General features: G+C 38.5%; 3 protein-coding genes across 4 annotated transcripts in view; 1 reads left to right on the top strand and 2 right to left on the bottom strand.

The window, feature by feature from the left end:
- Positions 1–399: 399 nt before the first annotated feature.
- On the bottom strand, positions 400–3,424 carry LOC310740959 (schwannomin-interacting protein 1). Its single transcript, XM_083568247.1, has 7 exons — positions 3,007–3,424; positions 2,407–2,622; positions 2,156–2,286; positions 1,557–1,644; positions 1,329–1,442; positions 1,087–1,204; positions 400–1,009 (listed from the first exon to the last, which is right to left on the bottom strand). Exons 2-7 carry the CDS (start codon positions 2,617–2,619, stop codon positions 909–911), a joined length of 765 nt encoding a protein of 254 aa, XP_083424373.1. The 5' UTR covers positions 2,620–2,622; positions 3,007–3,424; the 3' UTR covers positions 400–908.
- Positions 3,425–4,419: 995 nt separating this feature from the next.
- On the bottom strand, positions 4,420–10,064 carry LOC310740951 (uncharacterized protein). 2 transcript variants are annotated; one of them, XR_014537800.1, is made up of 8 exons: positions 9,622–10,064; positions 7,706–7,844; positions 7,195–7,334; positions 6,867–6,919; positions 6,604–6,728; positions 5,759–6,076; positions 4,874–5,672; positions 4,420–4,781 (listed from the first exon to the last, which is right to left on the bottom strand). XR_014537800.1 is itself a non-coding variant. In XM_083568230.1 (7 exons), the coding sequence occupies exons 1-7, from the start codon at positions 9,834–9,836 to the stop codon at positions 5,334–5,336; spliced, it is 1,329 nt and encodes a 442-aa protein (XP_083424356.1). In that variant the 5' UTR covers positions 9,837–10,056; the 3' UTR covers positions 4,695–5,333. The 2 variants fall into 2 exon arrangements, 1 of the variants encoding a protein (XP_083424356.1); XM_083568230.1 differs by having other exon boundaries at positions 4,695–5,672; positions 9,622–10,056.
- A 5,067-nt stretch (positions 10,065–15,131) lies between these two features.
- The window catches only part of LOC310740949 (uncharacterized protein), a 29,688-nt gene continuing 29,435 nt past the window's right edge, over positions 15,132–15,384 (top strand). Inside the window, exon 1 of the mRNA XM_083568228.1 lies at positions 15,132–15,245. The gene's annotated coding sequence lies outside the window, so the exon portion shown is untranslated. The remainder of the gene's footprint in view (positions 15,246–15,384) is intronic.

Raw genomic sequence — 15,384 nt, 5'->3', positions numbered from 1 at the left:
TTATCGCTCCTGCTTGTTCAAATTAACTGGTATTAAAAGGAAATGTATTCTATCAATAATTGCTTTCAGAGACACAGATATTGTAGTGGAAAAGAAAAATAACAGTTTCCAATATGTCTTAAATATTAACCCTAGACTCACACTATTCATACACTATGTTGTTCGTGACCTCCAACCACCTCTCTCCTCATGCATCTTCTGTTTTGGGTATTTTCCCCCAGCTTAACAGAATGCAAAAACTAAATCAATTAGGTGATTTTGCTAAGATTTGCAATTTGCTTAGATTTACAAAATTACCATGTATGTATTTTCTTTTACAGAGAAGAGCTTCACACGTAGCTCAATGCATCTGAGTGCACTGGCCTCATCATATCTACAAAAAAATGTATGTAGACAAAGTTTAGTAAATATTACATATTTATTATTCTTTCAGTTATATAACTTTTTTTATGAAAAATATCTGTTAGTTAAATTTTTTTTTTTTGTTACAATGAAAAAGCCCCATATTCATCAGATATTATAATATATTACATGCAGTTCATATTGCCATAAAGCAGGTACTGGTCACCCACACATTTAATAGCAGCTTTCACAGTTCGTATGGATGATAATATAAAATAAATGTTAAAAACATGGAGTATGCTTGTTGAGCTACTCTTTTAAACAGATACAGTTTCTCACAATAAAACTTGTGACTCAAATAATTACATTCACATAGTAAGCAATATTTGTGTGAGCACAGAAAAACAAAACAAATCAAGACAAACAGGATCATATGGCTTTGTTAGTGTAAAGTACATAAAAAAAAAAAAAAAACACTGGTCATTAAAACTGCTGGTGAAATATAGTGCTATTGTTTTATATAGCAGACAGTTTTATCATATAGGTTAATTGGCGCTAGATGTGAGTCAAAGTGATGTCATATCCTGTACATCCAGGAGCATGGCATCTTGCTTTGTCCGCAGATTATCTCTTACTACCAGATGCTTGACTAATTCCGAGCTCAGGTCTGTAAGTAAAAAATATTTCACACACAAATGAAATGCATCTTTAAAAGCCAGGAAATAAAGAGGAGAACGTACTAACCCTGAATGTCTTCATAGAGGGAGGTCCTGAGGGCGTTTAGTTGAAGAACGGAGCAGGTTTGCAGGTCACTGCGGCTAAGCTTTCTTCTCCTAAAGCTCACATCCTTGTGGTTCAGCTTCTGCATAATCAAAACACACGAGAACAATGCAGGAACAAACACAGTGTAGCACAAAAGAGTGAATGAGTCATAGATGTGACATCACGGTGTATTATACTGGGAACCGGGAATGCATTTAAGGCACCTGTTGCTGCCTCTGCTCATCCCAAAGCTTGTCTCGGAGCTCATTCAGAGCTGCTCTCACTTCCTGTTTTAGGCCAGCAGATCGTCGCCCTTGTCCTTGTGAATCATGCGGCCTCTAGCCATGTGAAAACAAAAAAAAAATATATCATTCTGTAATTACATATATTGGAGTAAAGAAGATGCGGTTAATTTTAAATGCAAATACAGATGTTTTTAGAGCTGTGTTCACCTCTTGGAAGGATGCCCCTTCATCACCCTCCTGATCACTCTCACTGTCGTTGATAAAACACAGCTGAAGATTTTTAGGACTGTAAAACCTATGAACACAAATTATGTTCATGAACCCTGTCAAAATTATGTTCACAAAACTTGGATGATAAAGATCCTAATAAAGGTTTTAAAAATAAAATCGGCTTCCCTGATTTTTAAATATTGGCATCTTCCAGAGAAAAACCCATATCGGTCGACCTCTAATAAATATGCCATCTTTGCTTTGATGTATTTGACTAAATTGTGGCCAGATTTGCATGCTTTTATTTTTTTTATATTTTCTATGTTTACTATCATATGATTTTTTTCTTCCAGCTAGTGTACATGTTTTTTAAAGTAAACACGCTTTTGCAAAAAAAAAAAAAAAAAAGCATATATTAGCTAATTATGAAATTATAACCCACATTAAACTGTGACCTGAAATGTTAAGAACATTATATGAAACAATTATTTTGGTCAACACAACGTCTACCACTTTCTAGTCGAATGAACCCCTGTGACTTTGTGAACACCCTGGTATTGTGTTTTGTGATTCATCTAAAAGTCGTCATAACATACCGAGATGTAACGCAGGAAAAACGGTGTCCTCCAAGATCACCTGCATCTTCCCCATGTTTTCTGTTAAGTGTCTCGTGCTTTACATGAGGCCACGCTCCTATCACTTGTTCTTCGTCTTTCAAACCCATGGACTGCAAAAAAGCACAGTAGCTTTGAATATTTTGATAATGGCTCATGCGAACACCAGTAATAATAATAAGAGGAGATGAGACTTTACAAAAGCTCTGACAGTGGAATAGTTGGTGTCAAACCTCAGCTTTGTTCCTCCGTTCTTCCTCCTGTTTCTCAAGCTCGGCTATTCGTACACTCAAGTCCTCCCAGTGCATGATGGGTAGCTCTTGGTCTTGTGTACAGGGCTCCTGGCGGTGCTGAGGCTGGTCCTGTGCCACAAGGCTGGCACAAGGACGAGCAGGTTCATCAGCATTCTGTTTTTTCTGCCTAGTGCCGTCCACTTCCTCTTCCATGTGCTGATCAGGGACAAACTCATTTCAGACTGAAAGCATTTTATATGTAAATGCTTTTACATGTTGCTTGATGTAAGCTTTGGGTATGATAGAGAACATACACAGGCAAACAACTGTAGGGCTACAGTTTAAAGGGGTTAGTAGCAGGGTGAAAATCACAATGGAGATCTTGCTCTAACATAGACTTCTAATGAGAGCTTATTTGAAGGTTAATAACGTCTTATATTCACTTTATGTATATTCACAAATGCTATAAAATGTAAACATGTGCCACTGGAACACATGGCTCCTGAATGATCAGTATGCAGTAAGAGAAAGTTAGGAATATCACATGCTAGATTCTGGTTTTCTAAGAGGGGGGCGGAGTACAAGAAGTTAGTTTCTTACCTCTTCTTATCTCAACGCTGATCTTGATACACAAACTGCCATTACGGTCCAAAAGGCTCCGGACATCGGATCGGACAACTCTACAGAGTTCAATTAATCGCTTTTTGTTAGTTGATCATTCCTTTGCTGTGAGGAAACCCCCCTATCCATCTTACACTTCCCGTCGCCCCGCCCGTTCGCGAGATCCTTCCGTGGGCCCGTTCAGTTCGATACGAAACTTTGGTGGTTCCGTCAACGATATTTATTTTATACTCCTTAGCTAAACTTCCCTTTATTACCTAAAAAAAACAACTAGAAAAGTTGAAATCTGCACTTTTTCGAAACGCACACGAGCATTAGAAACTTTTTTTAGTCTAAAGTGGAAAGGGCGGCCGGATTCTGAAGGTTGGGGGAAAAAAAAACTTAGGTGTCCAATTTCACAATGTTGGGAGATGACGCCTACAAGCAAATGGAAAATCTCAGAAATCACAGATGATAGTGGCAGTGTTTATTTCCCTTCTAAACAAACACTTTCATTTGACATGAAGTGTCTCTGGTCTAAATATTTGTGGTGTTAGAATGCTCAGCTTGAAGTTTAAGAGCATATTTCGGAATGTTTTACTGCACATAAATCTTGACCTCTATGTCACTTCCTAAAATCAATTTCACACATAAAAAGTACAATAATTTAAAAAGTTTCACATAAAAAGACATACATTTAGGATTATACTTCATAATGGCACTAATAAACAATGCATTATATGGACAATTATATGGATTGAGACACGTGACTTTTCCAGCCATATATGGTTTCTCTCCAAAAAAACACAATTATTATAGGAATTAATTATTTTAATTATATATTTAATTATTATTAATTATAGGATAACTTTGAATGTGGTGACATAGAATTTCCCCTTCGCTTGAACTAGGAGACCTGAACCTGATCCATGATTATGCCCCTGTGCACAAAGCCATCTCCATGAAGATATGATATACATGGGTTTAAGTTGAAGATTTCCTGCTATAAAGATCTGACCTCAACATTCCTAAATAACTTTGGGATTGATTGGAATGCTGACTGCACCACAGGCCTTCTCACCTCACCTACATCATTCCCAGACTACTAACACCCCTCTGGCTGAATGAGCACAAATCTCCATGAGCACACTTCAAAATCCGGTGGAACATCTTCCCAGAAAAGGTCATTATGATAGAAAATTGGGACTAATTGTGGAACAGGACGTTCAAAAAGCACATCGTATGCTCAGGTGTCCAAAAACGTTTGTCCATTTAGTGTATCTTTCAAAAATCCTTAAGGTGTTAAATAATTCCATGTTGACAACATGATGATTATATATTACGGTTTTGTCAAACTGACTAATGAGTTGTGGGATGTTTTGTGATTTAGGACAGCCTGTTTTGGAAATTGAATTTAAATTCACTAGCATTTTTTAATGACAGCCAGAAATCAGATTTCAATAACAGGATTTTAGAGAGAGAGAAAAAAAATACAAATGTATTATAAGGATATATTTGACATTTGTATTCAAAACATTTTTAAATCGAGTAATATCTCAAATAATTAGTAAAATAACCAAACATTAGCATTTTTGCAGAAGTCATTTATTTTTAATAAATTTGTTTAAATAAACAAATTTCCATACCTGGTCTTTTCCCAAATTTAAAAACAGACAATGTATAGGTTACGTACAATCTTTTCTCATTTGGACTATAAATCCAGAAAACAAATGCAACTATTTTACTGCAGCAAAAAAAAAAATATTTATAAAATCCTACTGAATTATGTCAGTGAAACATGTTATATTTGGCACATTTTTATTAATTATTGAGATTATTAAGATATCAATAAAGAAATTCTTTACACTTTACCTAGAATTTAAACAAATAATTCATATTTTTTCCCTAATGTGGAATATGCTATAAATGCTATGAGATGTTTTAGTGTTACAAAGATATCCTTCTAACAGATTAATGTGATGATTAGTGAAAATGTCACATGTATGAAACATTCTCTTGGTCCTGCAATGTGTTTGAGGGTTTAAAATTAACAACTTAACCATAAAACATTCTGAAAAGATTCAGTCTTTTGTAAACATTCGGAGGCCCTCGTTTAATTTGTTTGCATCAATGATAGGGTATTAATTCTACAATTCATATTGCTTGGGGGCAAAACTAAATATGTGTATTGCATATGGCAAGAAACGATTCGGATGAATTGTTTTGCATGAATCAGATGAAGAATTGAGTTGATTGCAAGCGATGGAGTGCTTTGGATGGTGGGTGAGGAGTGCATTTGCCTTTATTTTTCTGCTACTAATCACTAACTAAATATGATCTGCTTCTACAGATGGCGAATTGAGAACCTGCCACTCAGTGGCATTAACCAGTCTGTAGTTGATTTCTCTGTAGGTCTGAGGGTTTGCCCGTCGTCGTTTCGCTACTTCATCATAAAGACTCTGTATAACTGGATTTGGAGGTGACAGCCCCGCTGTTGTTGCCAGACTGACATAGTAATCCCACTGATCAGAGTCCATTTGCAGGAGGTGTTTCACCGGAACACCCATCTGTATCTTTCTTTGCCTCTCTTTCTTTGCATCCTCTTCCATCAACTCACGTGAGGGCAGCTGCACAGTGCCATCAAGAACTGCTAATGCAAACTGGATCTGAGGGAAAGATAAAGTAGATAACTGAAATAAAGCATGGGAACTAGTCGCTTATATCACCGAAAACACATCCTCTAGATACTTACCTGATAATGGAAGTGAAGAAAAGGGCAGATGAGTTTGCACATGCCTATAAAAAAGAGTGAAGGGAAAGATGGAGGCAGCAGGTACTTGTAAAGAGGAGCCACTAGGTGGTGCTGAACCTCCAGGCCAAGCTGTTTTTGGCCAAGGAATGGGAAGTGGTAATTGTATCCAGTGCAAAGCAGAAGAACTTGAGCATGGGCCACTGAGCCATCCTGGAAGAGCAGGGAGCCATCATCTTGCACCTTCACAACAGGAGGTGCCTGCTGGATTTCCAGGGGCAAAGAAAATGTCAAGGCCGGCTTATTATGGCTCAAAATCACCTAGAGATAAAGATAATGAAACAGTGAGAGAAAAAAAAGTCAGTCTCTGCATCCCCATTAATATTGACAGCCACATGCAGCTTGATTTCAAAAGGCATTTGTGTATCACATGTGAGTACTGAGTCACCATTACATGCTGGCCAGTCAATTACATTTCATGACTGCAGACAGGTGACAAAGGAGAAAACTTTAGTCAGGTAAAGTGTTGGGCCACTAGCCACCAGAACAGCTTTATTCTAGGTGTATTCTGGCACTGATACTACAGGTATGTGTATTAAACTGGACTGATTAACATCATTTTTCTATCAATATTCCATCAATAGGTAATTTGATGGTAGACGTGAGCACTGTAACACAAAAGAGGGCAAATGGGTGTTGTATTTTGGTCACCCAGCTGTACATTAGAAGCTCTCAAATGTGGAAAGTAGAAATGATATAAGCATAACTAAAAAAAAGAGCACATAGCAGTGTGTCACATGCCCTTTTCAGCTGCATCATTATGACTATGCATTAGATTCTTCTCTCACCTGTGCTTTAGCTTGAACCAACTCAAACAAGATGTCAACCCCAGATGCTCCGGCACCCAAAACCACAACGGACTGATGGGCAAAAGGCTCTGGGCAGCGATAAGAGTGACTGTGCATCACCTTTCCTGCGAAAGTACAACAAGAGCAAACGCCAGAGCGAGAACGAGAGAAATGAACAGAGAGCAATATGGTAAGAGAGTACAAGTGTAATAGTTTGCACTTTTAGGGTCAGGTTTGTTGTTACCACTGAACATTTGCTGCACCTTTAAAAAGCTCTATTCCTGGAATGGAGGGCAAATGGGGCGCAGAGTAATGACTGTAGAAAAGGAAGGAACACATGAGTCATGCCTAAAGGTCTGATGCTCTTTTCTCCTCACGGCTTCGTTCACACCTTTTCCTTATGAATAGTTTAAACAGTGCTCATTCATATTCCGGCAGCAACAATAAAATCAGTTTAATGTTTGGAGTTTGACTTAAAAATTCAAGGCTAATAAAATTTATCTTAAAGAAAGAGCACCAAAGGATCAACTTCACAAGTTGCTTTTTTTTTGTGTGTTTGTGTGTCTCAAAAGCAGAAATGGCATTCCTCACCCACTGCAGATGAACACAGAGTCGAATATCTGTGTGCTATGTCCTCCGTGCATGCCACGCGAAATTACCTCCCACCTCACAGACCCCCCCTCATCTGTCTCCATGGAGATGGGTTTCACCTCTTCCACCATAGTGTTGAACTGTCAGGGAGAGGGAGACAGGGCCATTGCAAGCATTACTTTAGCCTCCAACACAAAAACATTACCCACTAATACCAAAGGACATTTACAAGCCACTCCTCATTGGCCTACGTGCACATCTGATTGGCTGCGTTTTATGCTACTGTCTCTATGGCACTGTTTTCAGCCAGTGGTCAATGAAGTTGACTGAGTTTGAAAATTGAATGAATACTGCTGCAAATGACACGTGGTCTAAACTCAGAACATGAAAACATTTAAAATACATACAGTATGTATTTTTAGTATGTATACAGTATTTTACAGTTTGAAAAAAATATCGCTTGGAATGCTTAGTAATAATAATAATGAGATGATGATCCCTGTTTAAAAACCTTAATGTGCGGCATGATGTCATGGCTCTTGCAGTATGTCTCTAAATACTGATGAACGTCCCAGTGCATCAGAAAAGAGGGCAAGTGGGAGGCAAACGGAAAATCTGGAAACATCATGACCTCTTTAGGCAGGTTGGTTCTGAAAGCAGAGAACATTTTGAGAGACCACAAGAGCAAAACAGTAAATTCTGTATTTACACAAATGAGCATCCATCACTGCCATGATCAACATGTCCTATTATAAGCCAAGGTGGATAAATTTCCCCATCAGATACATAGAAGAGAGGTGAAATACCTTTTGTCATCATTTTATGCCCAGTCGCCTTTACTTAACATTATATTACATTTTAAAATGCTCAGTAGTGACACATTGATTTAATTTTATTTTAGGTAGCAAATATACACCATATAGGGGTACTCTACAGATATAATACATGACTGTAGCCATGCAGAATTTATCAGCCCTCCTCTACTCCTTTCAGCAGGAGGAACTCAGTACCATAGGACACAGTTTTTATTTGGGCACTTACAGTCATATGGCACATCTTATTTGGTTTGCCCTGGTATATGCTGGCAGCATAATTTGGTGTTGTCTATATGTCGTACACTTAAAATAGTGAATTGATGGATTTCTGTACAGTTCATCAAATAAGATGGACTGCATACACTAATTAAACAATTTGGTGCCATTTGAACAAGTTCCAGCTAAACACTAGTCATGATTATTTTTGACACTTGGTAAAAAGAAAATTAAGCTTCTTAAATACTGCTATTAATTCTATTATAGTAGGTAATGTCACTTTCAATGAAGGAAATTAGAATCCAACAGTCTGATGTGCAGTCAGGAGAGACAATAAAAAAAATAAATGTAATGAAATGTGAAATTATAATTTTTGTAACAAAGTTTCAGATGTGGGGGAAAAAAATGAGTCCTAAAACCTTTTGTGTGAATATCACCAATACACTGTTTGTGGACATCTTATTTGCATGTTATTGTGTTGCAGTCTAGGTCACTAATTTCACATATCCCTGTAGAAAATATATATCAGCTTGTTGCTCTCGAAAAAACTAGCATGAGAGGCAGCCATTACCCCTGCTGCAATGATGAGGGCATGAGAGCCTGACTACTGATGACTCTCCCTTTTCTTTTACTGTTACCTAGAGTGAAGTAAATTTCACAGCTGGTGGAAGGGGATAAAGCCTACAAAGATTCAGGGAATAAACAAAAAGGCAAAGACGACTTCTACAACAAAGTTGAGGCGAACAATATGGAGTTCATTTATAAATTAAGACGTATAGCAGGCACCCTTTTCTAGAGAGACTTGCATTCATCTTATTCTCACAACTGAGCTGTTATAGGGTTAAGGTCTTTGCTTAGGGTCTCAGAATTGGCAATTGGTGTGGCTAGGATTCAATCTCATGACTTTTGAGTTCAAAGTCCAATGCCTTAACCACTAAGATACTTCACCAAGACTAAGCAATGTGTATAACTAAGTTTGTGACAAATAAATGAGTAAATATTCACTGCACCGGTTCTTCCTTGGTTTGTCCCACATCTTTCTAACAAGCAATAATGAAAATCAGGCTTTTATCCAATTCAGACTGAAATCTGGGGACTAAAAGAGGTGAGTCCAATAGCGGTGTGTGCATAAATAATGCAATATCAAATAGGACAAATTACAATGCCTAATCAAACCAAGGCATTGAGAATTTAATCTCTTTATTTCCTTGAGGTTATGTTTAAAGAAGGCATTATGTGACCAGTCCCTCAACAGGCCTTCACCTCACTCTCATATGCACTGCAAGGTGGACCTGATCAAATTTGCCCCTGGGTGTATTTTTCAAAGCATCTTAAACCCTTTAGAGAGGAGAACCACGTGCTCGTAGAATGCACGCCTGCCAGCGCGCTACGCCACCTCAGGTCTCTGTACATGCTGCTGTGGATCGGCCGGCCGTCATCACAGGTGCCCACGCGCTCCTCGTAGTACCACGTGCCTCCCACGCGGGCGCTCTGCTCGAACACTACGGGAGGCTCGAAAGAGTTGGCTCGTGACAAGACGTGACGAGCCGCACACAGTCCGGCTGCCCCTGCTCCGATCACGGCCACGCGTAGTTTCCCCAAACGCTCCATGTTCTGAGTGTGATCACGGGATAAACAGCCGAAGAGAAATACAAGAGCACGCCACGCGCGCGCGCGCACACACACACGCACACGCACACAGATACACGCGCTCTGCGCACACACCCTGCGTTAATCTTCAGAAACGCAAAGATACGAGACAACACACGCAGATGTTTTGGGTGTTAAGCGCCATTTTGGTCCGAGTGCAGAATGTCGTCACCATGGCTTGTGAATAATGCATTACTTATGAAGAACTTTGGACTCTACGCTTGTCCTACTGCTGTGTCCAGTTATGTCCTGGGGTGGACCAGCCATAGTCATAACTGTGAAGATAATCTGTTTCAGTCTTTAGTCACTTCTGAACTGCTTTCTAATGCCTGTTCCAGGTATTCCAGCAGCTATAAATAAGCTATGGCTGTAAATTTCAGAGAATTTATTTTAGCAGATGTGTTCACACTGTTTATTTCCTTTTATTCTTTTTTTTCTTCACCATTATTACACCAGTATTAGGCCAGCAACATTTGGATAGAAGTATACCAAGACTTGAATAGCGTGTACATGCACTATATATACGCCATATACACCAGGCATAACATTGACATTATGACCGGTAAAGTCAATATATATAATAAATAAATTATCTCTTCTTAATGGCACCTGTTAGAGGGTGGGATTTATTAGGTAGCAAGTGAACATTTTGTCCTCAATGGTGATGTGTTAGAAGCAGGGCAAAAGAAAAATAGGCAAGCGTAAGGATTTTAGTTTGACAAGGACCTAATTGTGATGGCAAGGCGACTTGGTCAGATCATCTCCAAAACTGCAGCTTTTGTAGGGTGTGGGCTGAAGTGGGTTATATATATATATATATATATATATATATATATATATATATATATATATATATATATATAGATAGATAGATAGATAGATAGATAGATAGATAGATAGATAGATACAACAGATGAGCTGTATGCATATACAGTGGGTACGGAAAGTATTCAGACCCCCTTAAATTTTTCACTCTTTTTTATTTTGCAGCCATTTGCTAAAATCATTTAAGTTCATTTCTTTTCCTCATGAATGTACACATAGCACCCCATACTGACAGAAAAACACAGAATTGTTGACACTGTTGCAGATTTATTAAAAAAGAAAAACTGAAATATCACATGGTCCTAAGTATTCAGACCCTTTGCTCAGTATTTAGTAGAAGCCCCCTTTTGATCTAATACAGCCAGGAGTCTTTTTGGGAAAGATGCAACAAGTCTTTCACACCTGGATTTGGGGATCCTCTGCCATTCCTCCTTGCAGATCCTCTCCAGTTCTGTCAGGTTGGACGGTAAACGTTGGTGGACAGCTATTTTTAGGTCTCTCCAGAGATGCTCAATTGGGTTTAAGTCAGGGCTCTGGCTGGGCCATTTAAGAACAGTCACGGAGTTGTTGTGAAGCCACTCCTTCGTTATTTTAGCTGTGTGCTTAGGGTCATTGTCTTGTTGGAAGGTAAACCTTCAGCCCAGTCTGAGGTCCAAAGCACTCTGGAGAAGGTTTTCGTCCAGGATATCCCTGTCCTTGGCCGCATTCATCTTTCCCTTGATTGCAACCAGTCGTCCTGTCCCTGAAGCTAAAAAACACCCACACAGCATGATGCTGCCACCACCATGCTTCACTGTTGAGACTGTATTGGACAAGTGATGAGCAGTGCCTGGTTTTCCCCACACATACCGCTTAGAATAAAGGCCAAAAAGTTCTATCTTGGTCTCATCAGACCAGAGAATCTTATTTCTCACCATCTTGGAGAACTCCATGTGGGTTTTCATGTGTCCTGCACTGAGGAGAGGCTTCCGTCGGGCCACTCTGCTATAAAGCCCCACTGGTGAAGGGCTGCAGTGATGGTTGACTTTCTAAAACTTTCTCCCATCTCCCGACTGCATCTCTGGAGCTCAGCCACAGTGATCTTTGGGTTCTTCTTTACCTCTCTCACCAAGGCTCTTCTCCCCCGATAGCTCAGTTTGGCCAGACGGCCAGCTCTAGGAAGGGTTCTGGTCGTCCCAAACGTCTTCCATTTAAGGATTACGGAGGCCACTGTGCTCTTAGGAACCTTTAGTGCTGCAGAAATTTTTTTGGAACCTTGGCCAGATCTGTGCCTTGCCACAATTCTGTCTCTGAGCTCTTCAGGCAGTTCCTTTGACCTTAATGATTCTCATTTGCTCTGACATGCATTGTGATCTGTAAGGTCTTATATAAACAGGTGTGTGGCTTTCCTAATCAAGTCCAATCAGTATAATCAAACATTTCTGGACTCAAATGAAGGTGTAGAACCATCTCAAGGATGATCAGAAGAAATGGAGAGCACCTGAGTTAAAAATATGAGTGTCACAGCAAAGGGTCTGAATACTTAGGACCATGTGATATTTCAGTTTTTCTTTTTTAATAAATCTGCAAAAAGGTCAACAATTCTGTGTTTTTCTGTCAGTATGGGGAGCTGTGTGTACATTCATGAGGAAAAGAAATGAACTTAAATGATTTTAGCAAATGGCTGCAATATAACAAAAAGTGAAAAATTTAAGGGGGTCTGAATACTTTCCGTACCCACTGTATATATATATATATATATATATATATATATATATATATATATATATATATATATATATATATATATATATATATATATATATATACAGTACAGACCAAAAGTTTGGACACACCTTCTCATTCAAAGAGTTTTCTTTATTTTCATGACTATGAAAATTGTAGAGTCACACTGAAGGCATCAAGGGCTATTTGACCAAGAAGGAGAGTGATGGGGTGCTGCGCCAGATGACCTGGCCTCCACAGTCACCGGACCTGAACCCAATCGAGATGGTTTAGGGGTGAGCTGGACCGCAGAGTGAAGGCAAAAGGGCCAACAAGTGCCAAGCATCTCTCGGGGAACTCCTTCAAGACTGTTGGAAGACCGTTTCAGGTGACTACCTCTTGAAGCTCATCAAGAGAATGCCAAGAGTGTGCAAAGCAGTAATCAAAGCAAAAGGTGGCTACTTTGAAGAACCTAGAATATGACATTTTTCAGTTGTTTCACACTTTTTTGTTATGTATATAATTCCATATATAATTCTACATGTGTTAATTCATAGTTTTGATGCCTTCAGTGTGAATCTACAATTTTCATAGTCATGAAAATAAAGAAAACTCTTTGAATGAGAAGGTGTGTCCAAACCTTTGGTCTGTACTATATATATATATATATATATATATATATATATATATATATATATATATATATATATATATATATATATATATATATATATATAAAAACCCTAATAATATATGGTAATATAGGTAATATATTTTCTGCCAAAAGGCTTTTGCAATAGCTTTAACCTGCTGACTGGATGACAGCTTACAGCAGGAACCCCCAAACCTGCACCATGTCTCCCTGAAGCTAACACATTAAATATCTATTTATTTTTTCTTGAAGACATATGTGCAGTTCAAGTGTTAAATGAATTTGCTATGTGATTTTAACAAGTCTGTCAAGTTGTGAGAACATTACGCTTGGTTGTTGAGAGGGGGACGGAGGTGAAATGCTTTACATAACCAGACAGCTGTAGTGCTTAAAGGAGTCATGTGGTGATTGAAGGCCCACAGGTAAGATTGGATGAGAGAGGCGATAGAGCAAGAGCCGAAGATCTACGATTTTACTGCATGCTGCCAATCCATTTACTTCACTGTGTGCAACTGATGTTTAATTTGGGATGGTTCAGAACTGGTAGACAGATTAGCACTGGAAAGTGGGATGAGTCACGTTCTGAGCATGAGTCATTAATTTTATTATTATAATTTTTTATTATAAAAGCAAAAGAAAGTCTACCGAAGTGCTACAATAGTGTACTTTTTATCTATTAATACCCCAGAGACCAATAGCCTTATGTTGTGCCTGAATGTCTCCCATATTTAATATAAAGTGCAAATATATAGGGTCTGAAATGTGGTGGTGTGTGAATTCTTAGTAGATTATTCAGATTCCATCATAGCCATCAATAGTTTAAAAAAAAATCCATCATTCCATCAATACTTAAAAAAAAAAAACACTTTATTGTCAAGATGGATACTAGAACAACCAACTCAGTACATGAATTAGATTTATTTAATGGAGAGAACAATCTTTAATGCCTCTATATTTTGTGGATATTTAATTTCTGAATGTTTACAAAATGATAATCCATGAATAATTATATGTTATTCAATGTGTCTTTCCAAAGTTCTTGCTAGTGCCTCTTACCTGAATATAGTCCATTGTTGTCTTGACATTTAGTCTTCAGTGGGTTTACTAGTCGGCGCTATCTTGTGTTATGTGTAATGTCTGTACTGTATGTACTGTTTTTTTGTCTGCACTGTTTGCACTCGGTTGCACTCGATACACTTGTAGCTGTATGTTGTGTGTTGTAGCTCTGTGTTGTTTAGTGTAGCACCAGGGTTCTGGAGGAGCGTTGCCTCATTTTTACTGTGTACTGTGTACCACTGTGTGTAGTAGAAATGACAATAAAAGACTCTTGACCTGACTTTACTTCATGATAAATAGTGAACAAGTGAGTGAATGAGTGATTTCAGACACAGATCTAGTAGTTTTTTTTTTTTTTATTCTTTAATCACAAGGGCCTTTATTTCAGAAATAACAGCAAAGAAATATAATTATAACTAAGGATGAACTACTCATGCTCTGACTCTTTTGGTCTGATTATTCTTGCTGTAAGGGGGTGACACATTGTTTCATGTGTCTTAGAGAGAAATCTGACAGAAGAGAAGAGAGATGAGTCTCTTCCTGCATATGTACTGGAGGCAAAGGATCAACTGAAACATATCCCGCTTGACTCTAAAATTTCATTGATGCGGAAAATGGTTGGATGTCATCATTCAAGACTGCACTCTTAGTAAAGATTTCTTCATGGGTTATTCGATACCAGTGAAGTGTTGGTCAAAGTGAGTCAGTTTAGTGATGTAAAGTGAGAGGGACAGTTGGTTACCCTTGTTTACCCCAAGGGTAATGCAGTGACACACTGCAAGCTGAAAGAGTTGTTTAGTGAGATCACAAGATTCTGACATGGGGATGCCGCTCCAGGGATGTACTGCAGCTCAGTTTTGGTGGGATTTTCAGTTGATGAGCTGCCAGCTATGACAAGATATCTGCCAGACATGCTGAGATGTGTCTGAGGAAGGAAAGGAGTGAATGAGTTGAGTGTCATCAACATAGCAGTGTGATGACAACCAATTTGAGTATATGACTTCACCAAGAGTATGGGCATACAGGCAGAACAGATGAAGACCCAGTAATAAAACTTGTGGGAAATCAGTGGAGAGTCTGCATGGGACAGATGTGGATCACCTCCATGTCATATGATATAACAGTCCCTTCAGGTAATATATAAGCTTTTGTTATACTGTTTCACAAATCTTAGGGTTCATGATGGAAAGATCTTGTGTGCCTTGTGATTAACTGCTTTGAAGGTTCATGGAGTGTGATGGCTGATCTATGAAACTTCTTAGTAATAGACAA

The sequence above is a fragment of the Silurus aristotelis genome (assembly GCF_946808225.1).
Source record: "Silurus aristotelis genome assembly, chromosome: 18".
Lineage (NCBI taxonomy): Eukaryota > Metazoa > Chordata > Actinopteri > Siluriformes > Siluridae > Silurus > Silurus aristotelis.
Note: the sequence above shows the minus strand (reverse complement) of the source record. Positions and strands in the feature narration are given on the sequence as shown.